The 21,808-nt window shown below is 46.6% G+C and overlaps 2 protein-coding genes across 2 annotated transcripts; both read left to right on the forward strand.

Annotated features, from left to right (window-relative positions):
* Nucleotides 1-6,409: 6,409 nt before the first annotated feature.
* Nucleotides 6,410-7,353, forward strand: LOC115202655 (extensin-like). The gene is made up of 2 exons (XM_029766732.1): nt 6,410-6,413; nt 6,737-7,353. Exons 1-2 carry the CDS (start codon nt 6,410-6,412, stop codon nt 7,351-7,353), a joined length of 621 nt encoding a protein of 206 aa, XP_029622592.1.
* Nucleotides 7,354-14,326: 6,973 nt separating this feature from the next.
* Nucleotides 14,327-14,602, forward strand: LOC115202656 (cytochrome c oxidase assembly factor 4 homolog, mitochondrial-like). Its single transcript, XM_029766733.1, has one exon. The coding sequence runs from the start codon at nt 14,327-14,329 to the stop codon at nt 14,600-14,602; it is 276 nt and encodes a 91-aa protein (XP_029622593.1).
* Nucleotides 14,603-21,808: the final 7,206 nt, after the last annotated feature.

A 21,808-nucleotide genomic window follows, 5' to 3' on the forward strand; every position in this document is an offset into this window, starting at 1 on the left:
GCGCTCTTCTTTTGCCGTCCACTCGCCTTGGTGAGTGCGTCCTTGACGGCTCTCCATGTGTCCTTCGAGCGCTGCACCCAATCCTCCACCGCAGGAGCCTCGGTCTGGCTCTGGTGCCATGGAGCCAGGACCGGCTGGTAGCCCAACACGCACTGGAACGGTGACATGTTGGTAGATGAGTGCCGTAGAGAATTTTGGGCTATTTCTGCCCATGGCACGTATCTCGCCCATTCTCTGGGCCGGTCCTGGCAATACGTCCTTAGAAACCTACCCACCTCTTGGTTCACCCTCTCAACCTGCCCATTACTCTCGGGGTGGAAACCCGAGGTCAGGCTGACCGAGACCCCCAAACGTTCCATGAACGCCCTCCAAACTCTGGACGTGAACTGGGGACCCCGATCAGAAACGATGTCCTCGGGCACCCCGTAGTGCCGGAAGACATGGGTAAACAGTGCCTCCGCAGTCTGCAGAGCCGTAGGGAGACCGGGCAACGGGATGAGACGACAGGACTTCGAGAACCGATCCACAACGACCAGGATAGTGGTGTTCCCCTGAGATACGGGAAGGTCAGTGAGGAAGTCCACTGACAAGTGTGACCACGGCCGCTGTGGAACGGGGAGGGGGTGTAATTTCCCTCTAGGCAGGTGTCGAGGAGCCTTGCTCTGAGCGCACACCGAGCAGGAGGAAACATAGAACCGCACGTCTTTACCCAAGGTGGGCCACCAGTATTTCCCCCTCAGGTTCCGCACTGTCCTCTCAATCCCAGGGTGACCCGAAGAGGGGAGATTATGGGCCCATCGAATCAATCGATCACGGAGACCAAGCGGTACGTACTGAACACCTGCCGGACACTGCGATGGTGCAGGTTCCGACCGTAACGCCCGCTCGATCTCCGCGTCCAGCTCCCATACCACCGGAGCTACCAAACACGACGCCGGAAGAATGGGAGCCGGATCGATGGCCCTCTCCTCGGTGTCATATAGGCGGGACAGTGCGTCGGCCTTCGTGTTCTGTGAACCTGGCCGATAGGAGATCGTGAACCGGAAACGGGTAAAGAACATGGCCCACCTGGCCTGACGCGGATTCAGTCTCCTAGCTGCCCGGATGTACTCGAGATTACGGTGGTCAGTCCAGATGAGGAAAGGGTGCCTAGCCCCCTCAAGCCAATGTCTCCACACCTTCAGAGCCTTGACCACAGCTAACAACTCCCTGTCCCCCACGTCATAGTTCTGCTCCGCCGGCCCCAGCTTCCTAGAAAAGAAAGCGCACGGGCGGAGTTTGGGTGGCGTGCCCGAGCGCTGTGATAGCACGGCCCCCACCCCAGTCTCGGACGCGTCCACCTCCACTATGAATGCCAAAGAGGGATCCGGATGAGCCAGCACTGGAGCAACGGTAAACAGCTCCTTCAAGCGACTGAACGCTCTGTTCGCCTCTGTTGACCAGCGCAAGCGCGCCGGACCCCCCTTCAGCAGTGAGGTAATGGGAGCCGCAACTTGACCAAAGCCCCGGATAAACCTCCGGTAGTAATTGGCAAACCCTAAAAACCGCTGCACCTCCTTTACCGTGGTCGGAGTCGGCCAATTATGCACGGCTTTAACGCGGTCATCCTCCATCACCACCCCCGAGGTGGAAATGCGATACCCCAGGAAGGAAACGGCTCGTTTGAAAAACTCACATTTCTCAGCCTTGACGTACAGGTCATTCTCCAGCAGTCGTCCAAGCACCTTGCGCACCAGGGAGACATGCGCGGCGCGGGTGGCGGAATAAATCAAGATGTCGTCAATATACACCACCACCCCCTGCCCGTGCAGGTCCCTGAGAATCTCGTCAACAAAGGATTGAAAGACGGCTGGAGCATTCTTTAACCCGTACGGCATGACGAGGTACTCATAGTGGCCCGATGTGGTACTGAATGCGGTTTTCCACTCGTCTCCTCCCCGGATACGCACCAGATTGTAAGCGCTCCTGAGGTCCAGTTTCGTGAAAAACCGCGCGCCGTGAAATGATTCCACCGCCGTAGCGATGAGAGGTAGTGGGTAACTGAACCCTACTGTGATGGAATTTAGACCTCTATAATCAATGCACGGGCGCAAACCTCCATCCTTTTTCTTCACGAAAAAGAAACTCGAGGAGACGGGTGACATGGAGGGCCGTATATACCCCTGTCTCAGAGATTCCGTGACATATGTCTCCATAGCCAACGTCTCCTCTTGTGACAATGGGTACACATGACTCCTGGGAAGTGCAGCGTTTACCTGGAGATTTATCACGCAATCCCCTCGTCGATGAGGTGGTAATCGGGTCGCCCTCTTTTTACAGAAGGCGATAGCCAAATCGGCATATTCTGAGGGAATGCGCACTGTGGAAACCTGGTCTGGACTCTCCACCGTCGTCGCACCGATGGAAACTCCCTTACACCTGCCTGAGCACTCCTCTGACCACCCTCTGAGAACCCCCTGTCTCCACGAAATATTGGGATTGTGATTGGCCAGCCAGGGAATCCCCAGCACCACTGGAAACGCAGGAGAATCAATGAGGAAGAGACTAATCCGTTCTCCATGATCCCCCTGCGTTACCATGTCCAGTGGCACCGTGGCCTCCCTGACCAGTCCTGACCCTAATGGTCGGCTATCTAAGGAGTGCACGGGGAAAGGTTGGTCCAACGATACCAGGGGAATCCCTAGCCTTAATGCGAGCCCACGATCCATAAAGTTTCCAGCTGCGCCTGAATCGACTAGCGCCTTATGCTGGAAAGAGGGAGAAAACAAGGGGAAAGTTACTAAAACGAACATGTGACCAACAGGGGGCTCTGGGTGAGGTTGGTGCTTACTCACCTGAGATGGACGAGGAGTGCTCCGCCTGCCATCCCGATTCCCAGAGGAGCTCCCCCAGCACCGGTCGGTAGTGTGTCCTCTCCGACCACACTGGGGACAAGGGGAGCCTCCTCCTCCGGTTCCCCTGGACGCGGCCCCCCCTAGCTCCATAGGAATGGGAGCTGGAGGACCTGGAGGTGGAACCAACAGGACCCCGACTGGACGCCCGCGCGCAGCCAGCAGATTGTCAAGACGAATGGACATGTCGATCAGTTCATCCAGTGACAGGGTAGTGTCCCGACAGGCTAGCTCACGGCGGACGTCCTCCCGGAGGCTACACCTATAGTGGTCCATCAGGGCCCTGTCGTTCCACCCCGCTCCAGCAGCCAAGGTCCGGAACTCCAGAGCAAAGTCCTGTGCGCTCCTCGTCTCCTGACGCAGGTGGAACAGCCGTTCACCCGCCGCCCGGCCTTCAGCTGGGTGGTCGAACACGGCCCGGAAACGGCGGGTGAACTCGGGGTAATGATCCCTTGCCGAGTCTGGACCATACCACACTGCGTTGGCCCACTCCAGGGCACGTCCCGTTAAGCAGGAGACGAGGACGCTTACGCTCTCCTCTCCCGAGGGAGTTGGATGAACGGTAGCCAGGTACAAATCCAATTGTAGCAGGAACCCCTGGCACCCAGCCGCCGCTCCATCGTACTCCCTGGGGAGAGCCAGGCGTAGGGCTCCGGGTCCGGACGTCGGTGGAGGGGTAGATGGTGGAGGGGGATTTGGGGCTGGGGATGCGGTAGGGAGGCCACTCCTCTCCCATCGGTCCATCCTTTCCATCATCTGCTCCATCGCTGAGCCGATTCGGTGGAGGATGGTGGTATGGTGAAGGACCCGTTCCTCCATCGATGGGAGAGGAGGGGAGGCTGCTCCTGCTGACTCCATAGCGGGTGCGGGATTCTGTCAAGAGTTGCTAGGAGTGGTGGTAGGAGTCAGGCGCAGAGAGCAGAGGTAAGGAACTTTGTGTTTATTAAATAAAACACAACACAAACGACGCCAACACAACCGGCGTGGAAAAAATGCAAATTGCCCAGAACAGGTGCATAGCATGCATATAAGATAATAGTAGTAGATCGCCAGCACATCCAAATACAAAAACACAACCTGACGCTAAATAATCCCGCACAACACTGGGCGGGCTAACCAGGCTTAAATAACCAAAATCAATAAACCAAATGAGGGACAGGTGCAAACAATAAGACATACCAAACGAAAAGGAAAAAAGGATCAGCGGCGGCTAGTAGGTCGGTGACGACGACCGCCGAGCGCCGCCCGAGCAGGCAGGGGAGCCACCTTCGGTGGGATTCGTGACAGTGACTAAATAGATTGGATGCATGCATGCCGAACCCTATTATTACTGGAACCCTATTAGAGAAAGACCCATATGCTACTGTAATTAAATACTATAGTGTTTACTATCGTTAAAAAAGTGTCCTGTTTTTGCTGGACATAATTTTATTTAGGGAAGACAGATAAGAACAAATTCTTATGTACAATGACATGCTACCCTGGCCAATTGTGTGCCGCCCTATGGGACTTCCAATCATGGCAGGATGTGATGCAGCCTAGATTAAAACCGGGGACTGCAGTGACACCTCTTGCACTGAGATGCAGTGCCTTAGACCACTGCGCCACTCCGGAGCTCTTAAAATTACTGTAGAAATTACTGTATTACAATGCTTGTTTGGCGGTTAATGCTGTAGTATTTACTGTAGTAAAGAAGGATATTGAAGTGTGTAGTATAGTATTCTACAGTATACTACAGAATTCTATTACTATTCTATAGTAAACTGTAGTATTTTTTCATGTGGGCACCTTCCGGTTTTACTCACTTTCAAAACGTTTTCTTTTGTTTTGAGAATTAGCTGTGGTACCGATCTAGCATGCTCAAACTTTGCCTCCACAAACCCTACTCAAGAACCCGTGTTGTATTCTGAACACCATCTTTATTCTAAACTAGCCTCCATTAAAGGGGTAATCCATTGTTGTACTTTGCTGAAAATTACTGAGCCTGGGACTCATATATCACAGTCTGTCTCTGTCTGACAGAAAGAGAGAGAGAGAAAGAAGGAGAGAGACACAGAGAGAGAACGAGTGAAAGAGAAGGGGAAGAAGAGATAGAGGGGGAGAGGGAGAGAGATGAGGGCTTTCTTTTAACACCCCACCAACACCCTCTCCATCACATATCAAGTGTCATTCAAAGAGAAAAAAATGAGATTTTAATTTAACCTTTATTTTCACAGGGAGTCCCACTGAGACCAAGCCTTATTTCACAAGGGAGCCCTGCATATACACAATTTTTAAAATATACACAATACACACAATTTATACAATACACACAATTTACATTTACACAATTTACACAATATACACAATTTATACAATATACACAATTTACACAATTTACACAATGTACACAATTTAAGCAATATACACAATGTATACAATTTACACAATATTTAAATATACACAATATACAGAATTTATACAATTCACACAATATACATAATACACACATATACAGAATTTATACAATATACACAGTTTACAATATACACAATTTTCACAAAAAACACAATTTACAAACACAACATGATAAAAACAAGATTTACAAGCCATTCAAGTAAACCAATCACATTCCTCTGCAAAACACTTCTTAATCAATAGCGTGAACTGCCCTAGACACACCAGAACATCTAGTTGACCTGCCCTAGAGGCACCAGAACATCCAGTTGAACTGCCCTAGAGGCACCAGAACATCCAGTTGAACTGCCCTAGAGGCACCAGAACATCCAGTTGAACTGCCCTAGAGGCACCAGAACATCCAGTTGAACTGCCCTATAGGTACCAGAACATCTAGTTGACCTGCCCTAGAGGCACCAGAACATCCAGTTGAACTGCCTTAGAGACACCAGAACATCCAGTTGATCTGCCTTAGAGACACCTGAACATCCAGTTGAACTGCCCTTAGAGACACAGGAACATCAAGTTGAACTGCCCTAGAGACACCTGAACATCCAGTTGAACTGCCCTAGAGACACCTGAACATCCAGTTGAACTGCCCTTAGAGACACCAGAACATCCAGTTGAACTGCCTTAGAGATACCAGAACATCCAGTTGAACTGCCTTAGAGACACCAGAACATACAGTTGAACTGCCCTAGAGACACCAGAACATCCAGTTGAACTGCCCTAGAGACACCAGAACATCCAGTTGAACTGCCTTAGAGACACCAGAACATCCAGTTGAACTGCCTTAGAGACACCAGAACATCCAGTTGAACTGCCCTTAGAGACACCAGAACATCAAGTTGAACTGCCCTAGAGGCACCAGAACGTCAAGTTGCAAGGAACTCTGTAGATCATCTCATACATGGGGTGCAAAGAAACTGAAAGCAGATTTAAAGAACTCTGTGGAGATTGAAGGGATCTCCAGAGTTAATCATCCCTGAGTCTGTGTCTGGTAACGTATACATCTGAAGATAAACAATGAGGTAAGGTATGAGAGATGGAGAGATGAAGAGAACGAACGAGTTAGAGAACTTATGAGTGAGTGAACTGTGTGTGGCTGTAGAAGAGCAGGAGGAGGTGTGTGTGTGTTTGTGTATGTGTGTGTGTGTGTGTGTGTGTGTGTGTGTGTGTGTGTGTGTGTGTGTGTGTGTGTGTGTGTGTGTGTGTCAGAGGGGGCTTGATGTTAAAGGGCAGAGGGGCTTTTACAATTATCCGTGGGGGTGTGTGATTACCAAGTGCTCCCCAAAAATTGGTATCCTCCCTCAGGGATGGAAACTAAGCCAGCATTTAGGGGGTAAGACAGGAGAACGGGGCGTATTTCCCCTCCTCATAGATTACCCCAGTATCCCCCTGTCCTCCAGACCCCACCACAACACCCAGACCCCCACCACAACACCCAGACCCCCACCACAACACCCAGACCCCCACCACAACACCCAGACCCCCACACACAGACCCCCACCACAACACCCAGACCTCCACCACAACACCCAGACCCCCACCACAACACCCAGACCCCCACACACAGACCCCCACCACAACACCCAGACCCCCACCACAACACCCAGACCTCCACCACAACACCCAGACCCCCACCACAACACCCAGACCCCCACCACAACACCCAGACCCCCACCACAACACCCAGACCTCCACCACAACACCCAGACCCCCACACACAGACCCCCACCACAACACCCAGACCCACACACCCAGACCCCCACACCCAGACCCCCACACCCAGACCCACACACCCAGACCCCCACACCCAGACCCCCACCACAACACCCAGACCCCCATCACAACACCAAGACCCCCACACACAACACCTAGACCCCCACACCCAGACCCCCACTACGACACCCAGACCCCCACACCCAGACCACCACTACAACACCCAGACCCACACACCCAGACCACCATCACAACACCCAGACCCCCACACACAGACCCCCACCACAACACCCAACCTAAGTGATCATATAGTCCTCACCCAATGACTACATAGTGTGACTAAAAGTCCTAAGTACAGCTTTGCCTCATTGGGTGAATGACAGTCTTATAACCCCCAAAGACCACACATTACCCACTGGGCACAGATGTCAATTCAACGTCTATTCCACGTTGGCTCAGTGTAATGTCATTGAAATGACATGGAAACAACATTGATTCAACCAGTGTGTGCCCAGTGGGAATGCCCTGTACCATCACAACCTTTTGAATAAGACAGGACAGGATTCTTTACAATAATAATTGTGTGGGTGCTTATATTTGTCCTGTTACAAAAAAGTGTGTAATAGAAAATCTATATATTTTTTTGCATATCCCCCACTCCACCCAAGACACTCGCAGGGAGTTGGATCACAGCCAGGGGTCATCATTGTACATCACCCCTGGAGCAACTAGGTTTAAGTGCCTTCCTCAAGGCCTGTGGAGCAACCTTTCAGTTACTGGTCTAACGCTGTAACCTCGAGGTCACCTGCCGCCCCTAACTGTCTCGTCACGTGTATGTGTTAGTCCCAAATGAAACCATATTACTTTTGTCCAGGGCCCATAGTAGTCAGCAGTAGTAGTACTAGTGGTAGTCAGTAACACATTTCAAAATTGCAATTCTACTCTTGCTACTCTCAACAGTAAGTTGACCTCGAATGTATTTATTTTTGGGGGGGTCAGGGGCCCCCTAGCATCCGTGGGGCCCTAAGCATTTGCTTATATCTCTTATGCCTAGGACCTGCACACACAAACTGAATCCCTCCCATCTTGCATACTCTCCTCGCTCCTCCTTCGCTCCACCCTCTCGTTCTTTCCCTCTATCTCTTTCATTTTCTCCATCCCTCTCTCTCTCTCTCTCTCTCTCTCTCCCCCCTTCTCTGTCACACTCTACACCTCTCCAGGTACACCTCTCCTCTACTTGACTGGACCTTTCTATAACACACACACAAACAGAACGTGTGAGAATTCCTCTCTCTCATTTTTTCACTCACTCAGTTTCCCTCTATCTCCTCTTCAGTTGTCTATCTCTCGCTCCCTCTCCTGCCTGGTGTCCTTCTTACAAGCTGCTCTGAGTTTATCTCTGACCTTGACTTCCTGCCTGTGACTTCCTGCCTGTGACATCTCCAGCCCTCTGTTTGGCAGCTAACCACCCTCTTCTAGTCTCTGATTGGCAGGTGCCCGAGGAAACCATGCCTCTCCCTCTCCCATGATTGGCAGGTTGTCTTTCTCTCCTCATTGAATCAGCAGCGTTGCTCACTCTTCCTCTGACAGTTTTGATCATAGACTGAAACACTGACGTCAGCAGAATCCTATACCTTATATTTTAATGAGAGAAAAAAAATGAAGAAAAAAATTTGAAAGATTATGTGTCATAAATCAAAGGAAGATCTTCTTGACACCATAAAAGTTACAAAACTAGAAAGAGGATGATATTTTGACATTAAATAACATTACAGACACAATTATTACAGATATTTACACTGTAATAAATACATTGTAATAGAGGGATTGTGAGGGATTGTAAGGATGGATGCTCCCTCTAAATACAGATGTAGGATCTTCATTTGATCACTCTTTTAAAAATAATCTTCATAAACATATGTCACACTGTTTGATTGATTGACAGGGTCTGATGAATACACTACTTCTAATAAAAATCATATAATTAGTACAAAGAATCAAACATTAAAAATGTATGTTTATAATATAAGAACATAAATTCAGAATCAGATCACAGAACAACAACAACACAGTATCAATAAAATACATTTTCTTTTCAGTTACAGTCCATTTTTGACATTGTTTCTAATCTGAGCTTCTGTACCAGGCTCTGGTATGAATATGACGCTGTGAACGACAGCTGCTTATCCATTCCTTAGTCAGAACATTATATGACTCAGATGACCCAGATAGATAGAGACAAAAGAGGAGGCAGAGAGAGAGAAAAGAGGAGGCATAGAGATAGAGAGAGTGGAAAAGGGAGGCAGAGAGAGAGGAAATAGGTGGCAGAGAGAGAGAGAGGGGGCAGCGAGATAAAGAGAGGGGGCGGAGAGAGAAGACAGAGGAGGCAGAGAGAGAGAGAGAAAGAGAGGAAAGAGGAGGCAGAGAGATAGAGAGGAAAGAGGAGGCGGAGGGATAGACAGAGAGGAAAGAGGGAAGAGGCGGCAGAGAGAGAGGAAAGAAAAGGCAAAGAGAGAGGAAATAGGAGGCAGAGAGATAGAGAGAAAGAGGGGAAAGAGGAGGCAGAGAGATAGAGAGAGAGAAAAGAGGAGGCAGAGAGATAGAGAGAGAGGAAAGAGGAGGAAGAGAGAGAGAGAGGGAGAAAAGAGGAGGCAGAGAGATAGAGAGGGAGAAAAGAGGAGGCAGAGAGATAGAGAGGGAGAAAAGAGGAGGATGAGAGATAGAGAGAGAGGAAAGAGGAGGCAGAGAGATAGACAGAGAGGAAAGAGGAAAGAGGAGGCAGAGAGAGAGGAAATAGAAGGCAAAGAGAGAGGAAAGAGGAGGAAGAGAGAGGGGGAAAAGGAGAAAGAGAGAGAGGGAAGAGGAGGCAGAGAGAGAGAGAGGAAAGAGGAGGCAGAGAGAGAGATGAAAAAGGGGAGGATGGGTTAAGTATAATAAATAGAAGACAACAACTCAGAGAAATATGCAACTCAAAACATGCAAATATGCAAAACACAATATTTAAAGGAGACAATTAAAGGTAATAACAGATTGAGACGAGATATGCAGCGTTTATCGTGGATGTAATATCCGGGAACGTGGGAACATTGCCTTAAAAAGAGGGATTGTCTGCAAGCGCGATTGGATTGAATCCCGGCCTAACTGTCAATATATACACTTAATGATGATGCCTTACCTCTTGTTGACTGGAGTTTCTAAAGAACAGGTACAGCCGTGAAATTAGTGTTGCCTTTTTCACTGCCAGATAAAGTATCATGTCACAGTGTACTTCTACATCCCAAAAATAGGGAAAGTTCAGTGAGAGAGCTGAGAACTTAGGACGGAGATGCTTAACATGGAATCAGGTGATCTCATGCACTTCCTCGAAAGACACTCCATGTTCCTCTTCATGCAGAATCTTCATCTTATTCCTCAGGGAAGGGTTGGTCCATGCAAAACACAATCAATTGGAAAGAATGAAAGAAATATTGTATGATTCATTAAGCACAACCAAGAACAACGTTGAGTGCATTAGTCCAGTGTTCCCCAACCCTGGTCCTTCAGTACCCCCAACAGTACACAGTTCCCCAACCCTGGTCCTCCAGTACCCCCAACAGTACACAGTTTCCCAACCCTGGTCCTCCAGTACCCCCAACACTACACAGTTTCCCAACACTGGTCCTCCAGTTCCCTCAACACTACACAGTTTCGTTTTAGCCCTTGACAAACACACCTAATTTAACTCATTGAGGACTTGATGATCTGTTGACAAGTTGAATCAGTTGTGCTTCTCTAGTTTTACAATATAAATCTGTACTGTTGGGGGTACTCTAGGACCAGGGTTGGGAAACACTGCTTTAGTCAATATGCATACAGTGAACTTGAACTCAAATAGAACAAATATCACCATTATTTTACCTAAACAGATTAAGTGTTGCAGATGTCCCTCCTCCAGTTCACCAAACTCCAAAGTGATGTCCAGCAATGGACCACCTTTTGTGTACTGCATGTGTTTCAGAAGTTGACTGTAGGGTTCCCAGTTCCTGTAGTGGTACTTCAGAATGACATTGCTCTCACACACCCAGCGGAGTCCAGACACACATAGCACCCTTTGGGAGACTTGTGCCTAAGGTAACTAAAAAAGTAAAGCACAAAATTTCAAAGGACGAAGTGGTTGGACCAAAGAACAACTTGGCAGCGATTAAAGTTTCATGTCTTGTTGGGTATGACGCTACATACTTGACACACCTATATTTGGGGAGTTTCTCCCACTCTTCTCTACAGATCCTCTCAAGCTCTGTCAGGTTGGATGGGGAGCGTTGCTGCACAGCTATTTTCAGGTCTTTCCAGAGATGTTCGATCATGTTCAAGGACAATGACATTCCGAGACTTGTCCCGAAGCCACTCTGGCGTTGTCTTGGCTGAGTGCTTAGGGTCGTTGTCCTGTTGAAAGTTGAACTTTCGCCCCACTCTGAGGTCCTGAGCGCACTGGAGCAGGTTTTCATCAAGGATCTCTCTGTACTTTTCTCAGTACATCTTTGCCTTGATCCTGACTAGTCTCCCAGTCCCTGCCACCACCATGCTTCACTGTAGAGATGGTACCATGTTTTTTTCTAGACGTGACGCTTGGCATTCAGGCCAATGAGTTCAATCTGGGTTTCATCAGACCAGAGAATCTTATTTCTCATGGTCTGAGATTAATAAAAAACATTGTTTGACTCGTTTGGACAAACTTTGGTGGTAACTTTTTGGAATGCTTTGTATGCATGTTGAAGGACTGGATTATTGAATTCAATGGCACCAACTAAACAGCGTTTTTGGGATATAAAGAAGGACTTTATCGAACAAAACGACCATTCATTGTGTAGCTGGAACCCTTGGGATTGCAAACAGAGGAAGATCTTCAAAAGTAAGTGATTTATTTTATCGCTATTTGTTATTTTGTGACGGCTGTGCTGGTTAACGTGAGGCGCTGTCCTCAGACAATCGAATGCTATGCTTTCGCCTTAAAGCCTTTTTGAAATCTGACAATGCAGTTAGATTACCATGATTCTAAGCTAAAGAATCATGTATGACACTTGTATTTTCATGAATGTTTAACCTGTTTGGGGTAGGGGGCAGTATTGAGAATTTTGGAAAAAATATGTTCCCATTTTTAACTGCCTCCTACACCAACTCAGAAGCTAGAATATGCATATTATTGTTCAGGTTTGGATAGAAAACACTCTGAATTTTCTAAAACTGTTTGAATGGTGTCTGTGAGTATAACAGAACTCCTATGGCAGGCAAAAACCTGACAAGGTTTCAAGCAGGAAGTACCCTGTCTGACAAGGAGTCGTGCGTCTTGCATCTTTTTATTGAAAAGTAAGGATCTTAGCTGTAACGTGACAATTCCCAGGGCTCCAATAGGGTCTCAGAGCCCGCGAAAACCCTGAAGGTTTACGAGGGAGCCTCAGGTTGAAACATATTATCGCCTTTTGTAAGTGGATGCTGAGAGGACCTTTGAATGATGCGCGTGCATGAGTCGCTTCTGAGGAGAAATTTTATTCGGCTGTTTAGGCTCAATGCATACTCCCGGTCGGAATATTATCACTAATCTACGAGTTGAATGGCATAAAAATTGGTTTTAAACAGCGGTTGACATGCTTCGAAGTACGGTAATGGAATATTTAGACATTTTTGACAAGCCAACGCGCCATGCGCGGGACCGTGAAAAAGCATTCTAGAACTCATGAACAAAACGTCGCTGTTTGGATATAACGATGGATTATTTGGGACCAAACCAACATTTGTTATTGAAGTAGAAGTCCTGGCAGTGTATTCTGATGAAGAACAAGCAAGGTAAGAACATTTTTCTTATAGGAAATGTGATTTTGATGAAGGCTAATCTTGCCGGGTGTCTAAATAGCTAGCCCTGTAATGCCGGGCTATGTACTTAGATTATTGCAAAATGTGCTTCATCCGAAAAGCTATTTTAAAATCGGACATATCGAGTGCATAGAGGGGTAATGTATCTATAATTCTTAAAATAATTGTTATGCTTTTTGTGAACGTTTATCGTGAGTAATTTAGCAAACTGTTAGTAAATTCCCCGGAAGTTTGCGGTGGTTATGCTTTTTCTGAACGTCACATGCTAATGTAAAAAGCTGGTTTTTGATATAAATATGAACTTGATTGAACAGACATGCATGTATTGTATAACACAATGTCCTAGGTGTGTCATCTGATGAAGATCATCAAAGGTTAGTGCTGCATTTAGCTGTGGTTTGGGTTTATGTGACATGATATGCTAGCTTGAAAAATGGGTGTCAGATTTTTTCTGGCTGGGCACTCTACTGACATAATCTAATGTTTTGCTTTCGTTGTAAAGCCTTTTTGAAATCGGACAGTGGGGTTAGATTAACGAGATTCTTGTCTTTAAATAGCTGTGAAATAGTCATATGTTTGAGAAATTGAAGTTATAGTATTTCTAACGATTCAAAAATCGCGCCACTGGAATTCCAGTAGCTGTTACGTAGGTGGGACGAAACATACCCCAGAGAGGTTAATATTATGATTTTGTATTTTGAATTTGGTGCGCTCCGATTTCACCGGATGTTGTCGAATTTGATCCCGCTAGCGGGATCTCCGTACTAAGAGTTGATCAGGTGTTAAATAAGCTGAAAAGGAGATTGGAGATTTTAATACATCCCACTGGGCACCAACGTCATTTCAACATCTAGTTTTGATTCACATTTAGTTGAGTTGTCAACTAACGTGAATTCAACGTGAAAATAACAAACATTTCACCACGTCATTGGATTAAGGTTAAAACACCATATTAATCTTCCCCTTCTGCTCCTGGCCAAGAGCTTATTCTATGATGCAATCCCAGACCACTACTGAACATGGATTTAAAGTCTAACCTGAAGCCAGTTTGTGGAGTCCTGAGTTTAGGGTTAGGTTTTGTAAAGCACTTTGTGACAGAAACATTTGTAAACAAAATAAAACTCTATAAAAGTGTATTGATTGATTGATTGTACTGTGCAGCAGGGTTGGTGTTAATTTAATTCCATTTCAATTCAGGCAATTCAGGGAAACTGAAATTCAATTTAGTTTAACTGAAATTAAAATGGAATTGACCCCAACCCGGCACTGATGCAGTCAGTGGCCCAACATGTACATTATCTCAATGCATATTCTCTTACTCCCTCTAAGCTGTACCCGTGTGCCCAACCTTTTTACGATGGTGGGGGTGTGCCAAGATGGAGGTGTGGTGGCTAGTCTATCTCTCCTCCCAGACAGAGCTGCCTCTCAAAATGGCCTCCCCTCGACCCCAGAACTGGAGCCTTCGGCCCAGCCCCAGGGAGGACCAGGATGAGGAGGGCCCAGTGGACCAGATGATCAGCAGGACAAGCTGTATGGAGCTGCACTATGCCGTCCAGGAGGGCATGGCCGACCACCAGGACTGGATGAAGTTTCAGAGCCAGGTCCAGACCTTCAAAGACTGTGTGATGATCTTCCAGAAAGCCTGGAAGGAACAGCTGATGAGGCAGGCTCAAGCAGCAGCACTGTGGGACACAGAGTATACTTAGAAGAGCAAAGACTGGTTGGTGTTGATCAAATGTCTTTGGGAACAGGATGACGTGTTACCTACTTTCAGACATTTGGCCCCATCCTCAGTTGCTTCATTCTGTGTCTGGACTGATGGAAGATATCAACAGCGGATATCAACAGCATCGCCATCAATCAATGTGTGTGTGTGTGTGTGTGTCTCTGTTTGTTGGTGGAGTTGGATGAGGGCACATTTAATGTGTTTTTATTTATTTGGACATATTAAACTAAATGGTGTTAAACTAAATAGATCACCGTCATTGGATTTCTTTGTCTTATTTCAACTTCTGCCAGTCAAATTCCCCATATTGTGTAGTTCAACACAGGGCCTTCAGTACAGTCCCACATGTTGTTACAGACACTATCCACAAGGTGGCAGTATGACCTCAGTTTTCTCTGAGCACGGAGAAGGAACCCTATCAATCACAGCCACACTCTCACAGCCACATTAAAATGAGAGACTAGGATTGAATGGAGGGGACACACAGTTTTATCTTGAAAAAACATGACAGGTATTTCAGACTCTTTTCCATAGTGAAGTATAAATAGCTGTGTCGTTATTCCACATTTTTATTCTAGGCCTATGGCTTCTTAGTTTACTGGAGTGAAATTTGGAGACCCAAGTTGAGGCTGTAGCCCAGGGGTATCAAACTCATTCCATGGAGGGCCTAGTGTCTGTGTTTTAATTTTTTTTTATTTCAGTGAAGACAGCCAGGCGAGGTGAGTTCCTTACTAACAGTCAAGTAAAAGAGAGGAGCGAAAAAACACTCGTTCCTCTGTGGAATGAGTAACATGCGCTGTAGCTTATGGAAACCTGTGTGCTCTGACAGTAGCCCAAACCTACTGAGTTAATTTAGTTGATTTATGCGCTGTAGATTGTTTTAATTAAATGCCCGGACTTTTACGCTCTTTCTTTTTTTTACCATTTCTAGCGTATTCAATACTATCCCCTGTATCAATATTAGGCCTAATCGCCCAACATCAGTGCCCGACCTCACTAACACTCTTGTGGCTGAATGGAAGCAAGTCCTCGCAGCAATGTTCGAAACATCTAGTGAAAAGCCTTCCCAGAAGAGTGGAGGCTGTTATAGCAGCAAAGGGGTGTGGACCAACTCCATATTAATGGCCATGATTTTGGAATGAGATGTTCGACGAGCAGGTGTCCTTTTGATCATGTAGTGTATATAGAGCGTGTGAGCATGTGTGATGAGAAGACATTTATCAGAAAATAGAAAGCAAAGTACTTCTTTGTGCTTTGAGGCGTTATGCCTTTTTAGGGTTTATAAGATCCAACTTGTCTCCTAATAATCCACAGACTGTTGGTACATGTCATTGTACAGAAGTGACAGTCTTTCTTCAATGTAAGTATTGTGGTGAGTTTGTATTACCTTGTAAATGAAATTAAAATATAATGGCTGGTGGGGTTCCTACTTGGGGAGAGTGGGTCCACCGAGAGACTGAAGAGAGATGAGTGAATGTAGAACTTTCTCTAAGACTTTTCCATAGACAAAGAACATGCTACTGAGACAGACCTGGTTGGAGATGTATTGCTTCTCAAACAGAAAGGTCTCTATGAGCTTAGCGATGAGACACACAGGTCTGTCAGGTTGAAGACTACGACGTCCCTAAGTTGAAGATAAGAGAGGCTTGAACAACGTCGGTAAGCAAACTCTTGCAGTGAACAGTGGCGTAGCAGTCAGACGTCTTTGTCTTTGTCCTGTCGTGTCCCATGTATATATCTTTTAATATATTTTTCTTCGCATTCTTTTAAAAATTATTTTTCCTAAACCTCAATTTCGAAATAGTCTCCTGCAACCCGCTTCACCCAATGTGGTGTGGATCTGTTTTTTTCTAAAGTATTTCTATTTACCTCGGAATTGGAATCCCTCAACTGAAGCTAGCCAGCGAACTAGCTACCAGCTATCAGTCCGCTAACCACTGCTAGTGGTCATCAGCTAACCTTTAGCTCGGAAAGCTCTCGCCAGTTCGCACAACGCGTTTCAAACCAGAGCATACCAGACCTATTTTTCTCTCCATATCCTCGGATTCCTACCGCAAACTCTGAACCTTTTCATCTGGATCATCGCAGCTAGCTAACCGCAACCCGGGTTGACTACTCCTGGCTAACATTTCTGTCCCAGAGCAAGCATCAATGCTATGCTAGACCCAAGCCTATGCTAGACCCATCTCCCGGCTAGGGCTCCTGGGCTACTCCTGAAGCCCACACCTGGGCTACAATATCCGGACCCCTTCTACTGCCGGTACGGGGCACGGAATCCCGCCAATCCTTCACGACTGGAATACCGACATAATCTGCCCGAGGATTCCAACAGGCCCCTCAGGCATGATGTCCCCTGAAGGCCCATTCTGCTAACCGCGGCCTGCTAGCTATCTAGAGCATATTGGACTGTTAGCTGATCGATCGGCCAGTTTCTTGGACAACTATACCCATTTTGCCAATTGGACTTGGACCCCTCTGCTACTTGGAACCCTGCTAGCAAGGAGGAAAAAACAGACTTTCCTCCATCGCGACGTCCCTCTAAGGCCCTTCTGCTAGCTTGCTAGCCCCGGCCTGCTAACTGCTAGCTTGCTAGCCCCGGCCTGCTAACTGTCTGAATGGCCATGTCCCCAGCCAGCCCAACTACTCACTGGACCCGTACGATCACTTGGCTACGCATGCGTCCCCCTAATATCAATATGTCTTGTCCATTACTGTCCTGGTTAGTGATTACTGTCTTATTTCACTGTAGAGCCTCTAGCCCTGCTCAATATGCCTTAACCAACCATGTTGTTCCACCTCTGACATCACCTGGTTTAAACATCGTCAGAGACTATATCTCTCTCTCATCATTACTCAATACCTAGGTTTACCTCCAATACACTCTCTTCCTACCATACCTTTGTCTGTACATTATGCCTTGAATGTATGCTATCGTGCCCAGAAACCTGCTCATTCTACTTTCTGTTCCGAACGTACTAGACGGCCAGATCTTATAGCCTTTAGCCGTACCCTTATCCTACTTCTCCTCTGTTCCTATGGTGATGTAGAGGTTAATCCAGGACCTGCAGTGCCTAGCTCCACTCCTACTCCCCAGGTGCTCTCATTTGTTGACTTCTGTAACCTTAAAAGCCGTTTCATGCATGTTAACATTAGAAGCCTACTCCCTAAGTTTGCTTTATTCACTGCTTTAACACACTCTGCCAACCCAGATGTCTTAGCCGTGTCTGAATCCTGGCTTAGGAAAACCACCAAAAACCCTGAAATTTCCAACCCTAACTATAACATTTTCCGACAAGATAGAACTGCCAAAGGGGGCGGTGTTGCAATCTACTGCAGAGACAGCCTGCAGAGTTCTGTCTTACTATCCAGGTCTGTACCCAAACAATTCGAGCTTCTACTTTTAAAAATCCATCTTTCCAGAAACAAGTCTCTCACCGTTGCCGCTTGCTATAGACCAAACTCTGCCCCCACCTGTGCCCTGGACACCATATGTGAATTGACTGCCCCCATCTATCCTCAGAGCTCGTGCTGCTAGGTGACCTAAACACCCCGGCCATCCTACAAACTAAGCTTGATGCCCTCAATCTCACACAAATTATCAATGAACCCACCAGGTACAACCCCAAATCCATAAACACGGGCACCCTCATAGATATCATCCTAACCAACTTGGCTTCCAAATATACCTCACTGTCAAACGCTCCCTAAAACACTTCAGCGAGCAGGCCTTTCAAATCGACCTGGCCCGAGTAACCTGGAAGGATATTGACCTCATCCCGTCAGTAGAGGATGCCTGGTTATTCTTTAAAAGTGCCTTCCTCACCATCTTAAATAAGCATGCCCCATTCAAAAAATGTAGAACCAGGAACAGATATAGCCCTTGGTTCTCTCCAGACCTGACTGCCCTTGACCAGCACAAAAACATCCTGTGGCATTCTGCATTATGCAACTTTTCAGGGACGTTAGGAACAAATATACACAGGCAGGAAAGCTAAGGCTAGCTATTTCAAGCAGAAATTTGCATCCTGTAGCACAAACTCAAAAATGTTCTGGGACACTGTAAAGTCCATGGAGAATAAGAGCACCTCCTCCCAGCTGCCCACTGCACTGAGGCTAGGAAACACTGTTACACCGATAAATCCACTATAACTGAGAATTTAAATAAGCATTTTTCCACGGCTGACCATGCTTTCCACCTGGCTATCCCTACCCCGGTCAACAGCCCTGCGCTCTGCAAAGCAACTTGCCCAAACCTCCACCAATTCTCCTTCACCCAAATCCAGATAGCTAATGTTCTGAAAGAGCTGCAAAATCTCGACCCCAACAAATCAGCCGGGCTAGACAATCTGGACCATCTCGTTCTAAAATGATCTGCCGAAATTGTTGCAACCCCTATTACTAGCCTGTTCAACCTCTCTTTCGTATCGTCTGAAATTCCCATAGATAGAAAAGCTGCCGCGGTCATCCCCCTCTTCAAAGGGGGTGACACTCTAGACCCAAACTGCTACAGACCTATATCTATTCTACCCTGCCTTTCGAAGGTCTTCGAAAGCCAAGTTTACAAACAGATTACCAACCATTTTGAATCCCACCGTAACTTCTCCGCCATGCAATCTGATTTCAGAGCTGGTCATGGGTGCACCTCAGCCACGCTCAAGGTCCTAAAGGATATCATAACCGCCATCGATAAGAGACATTGTTGTGCAGCCGTATTCATCGACCTGGCCAACGCTTTCGACTCTGTCAATCACCACATTCTTATCGGCAGACTCAACAGCCTTGGTTTCTCAAATGATTGCCTCGCCTGGTTCACCAACTACACTTCTCTGATAGAGTTCAGTGTGTCAAATCAGAGGGCCTGTTGTCCGGACCTCAGGAAGTTTCTATGGGGTGCCACAGGGTTCAATTCTCGGGCCGACTCTTTTCTCTGTATATTCTCAATGATGTCGATTTTGCTTCTGGTGATTCTCTGATCCACCTCTACGCAGACGACACCATTCTGTATACCTCTGGCCCTTCTTCGGACACTTTGTTAACTGACCTCCAGATGAGATTCAATGCCATACAACTCTCCTTCCGTGGCCTCCAACTGCTCTTAAATGCAAGTAAATCTAAATTCATGCTCTTCAACCAATCGCTGCCAGCCTGTCCAGCATTACTACTCTGGACGGTTCGGACTTAGAATATGTAGACAACTACAAATACCTCGGTGTCTGGTTAGACTGTAAATTCTCCTTCCAGACTCACATTAAGCATCTCCAATCCAAAATGTAATCTAGAATCGGCTTCCTATTCTGCAACAAAGCATCCTTCACTCATGCTGCCAAACATACCCTCGTAAAACTGACTATCCTACCGATCCAAGACTTCGGCGATGTCATTTACAAAATAGCCTCCAACACACTACTCAACAAATTGGATGCAGTCTACCACAGTGCCATCCCTTTTGTCACCAAAGCCCCATATACTACTCACCACTGCGACCTGTACGCTCTCGTTGGCTGGCCCTCGCTTCATACTTGTCGCCAAACCCACTGGCTCCAGGTCATCTACAAGCCTCTGCTAGGTAAAGCCCCGCCTTATCTCAGCTCACTGGTCACCCCCATTCTTCCTTCGGCCACCTCTCCTTCCAGTTCTCTGCTGCCAATGACTGGAATGAACTGCAAAAATCACACCCGTTTCACGCAATGACTGGAACGAACTGCAAAAATCACACCCGTTGCACGCACTCCAGCAGGTATATCTCACTGGTCACCCCCAAAGCCAATTCTTCCTTCGGCCGCCTCTCCTTCTAGTTCTCTGCTGCCAATGACTGGAACGAACTGCAAAAATAACTAAATCTCGAGACTCTTACCTCCCTCACTAGCTTTAAGCACCAGCTGTCAGAGCAGCTCACAGATCACTGCACCTGTACATAGCTCATCTGTAAATAGCCCATCCAATCTACCTCATCTCCATACTGTATTTATTTATTTATCTTTCTCCTTTGCAGCCCAGTATCTCTACTTGCACATTCATCTTCTGCACATTCTACAATTCCAGTGTTTAATTGCTATATTGTTATTACTTCGCCACCACGGCCTATTTATTGCCTTACCTCTCTTATCCTACCTTATTTGCACATGCTGTATATAGATGTTTCTACTGTATTATTGATTGAATGTTTGTTTATTCCATGTGTAACTCTGTGTTGTTGTATGTGTTGAACTGCTTTGCTTTATCTTGGCCAGGCTGCAGTTGCAAATGAGAACTTGTTCTCAACAAGCCTACCTGGTTAAATAAAGGTGAAATAAAAAACAGATTCATAGGACCATCACCATTGCTAAAATAGCATCTCTGGTCCCTTTGTTAAGAAATTATTCCGCAATTATAAAAAGAGCTATGTGACATTAGAATACTTGTGTTACTGGAGCTAACAACGTACTTGGCCGTGTGGAGGTTCCTGGCCAGGTAGATAACAGCCATGATGGAGTTAGCCATGATCATCACAGCATAGGCCAGACACCAAAACACATGATAGTATTTGATGGAAACCGTTGATGTAGAAATATCACTGGCGTTTTGAATGTAGCACTGTAAGAGATTAGGACTGACTGCTCGTAAGCCATGGTCCAGGAATCTAGGGGGGTCCGTGGGCATGCTCCTCTGGGTAGTTTTCCTTTGTAAAAGCAGCTGTTAATTGGTCATTGGAATCCTGGGAGGCTTAGGTCTATGACAGAGATGGAATTAAAATAAAATACAAATCTCAAGACAGGTGCAATGAGGTTGCTTTGAACATTGAATTAACTTGACTACTTGATTTGAAGTCTAAAAGCATCATCAGAGATTGCTTAATTTAATCAGGTAAATGTTTTCCCCTTTAAAATCTTAAGCTAACAAGAGGTAGGCTTTTTGCCCTTTTCTTTAACAAGGGTAGGGCATAACCCCACATACCCCCTGAATTCAAGCCCTGGTTATAGGATGTCTATGGTGAAGTCATCATGCAGGGGTTGGCTGACATACAGGTATCTATATGGTAGCCAACAGGGATGGACACTCACCTGGGCGTCAACAGGTCACACAGGTCAACCCTGGTACTAAAATATATATTATAGTAGAATGCATCCCCCTAACAACTACCCCGGGCTTCCCATCCGAGCCTGGTTTCCTCTCTAGGGTGTTTTTTCCTTCTAGGGAGTTTTTCCTT

Source organism: Salmo trutta, chromosome 12, assembly GCF_901001165.1.
Source record: "Salmo trutta chromosome 12, fSalTru1.1, whole genome shotgun sequence".
In the NCBI taxonomy this organism is placed as follows: Eukaryota; Metazoa; Chordata; class Actinopteri; order Salmoniformes; family Salmonidae; genus Salmo; species Salmo trutta.

Coding starts and splice junctions, on each gene's coding strand:
- LOC115202656 (XM_029766733.1), top strand. CDS start 14,327: ATGGCCTCCCCTCGACCCCAGAACTGGAGCCTTCGGCCCAGCCCCAGG.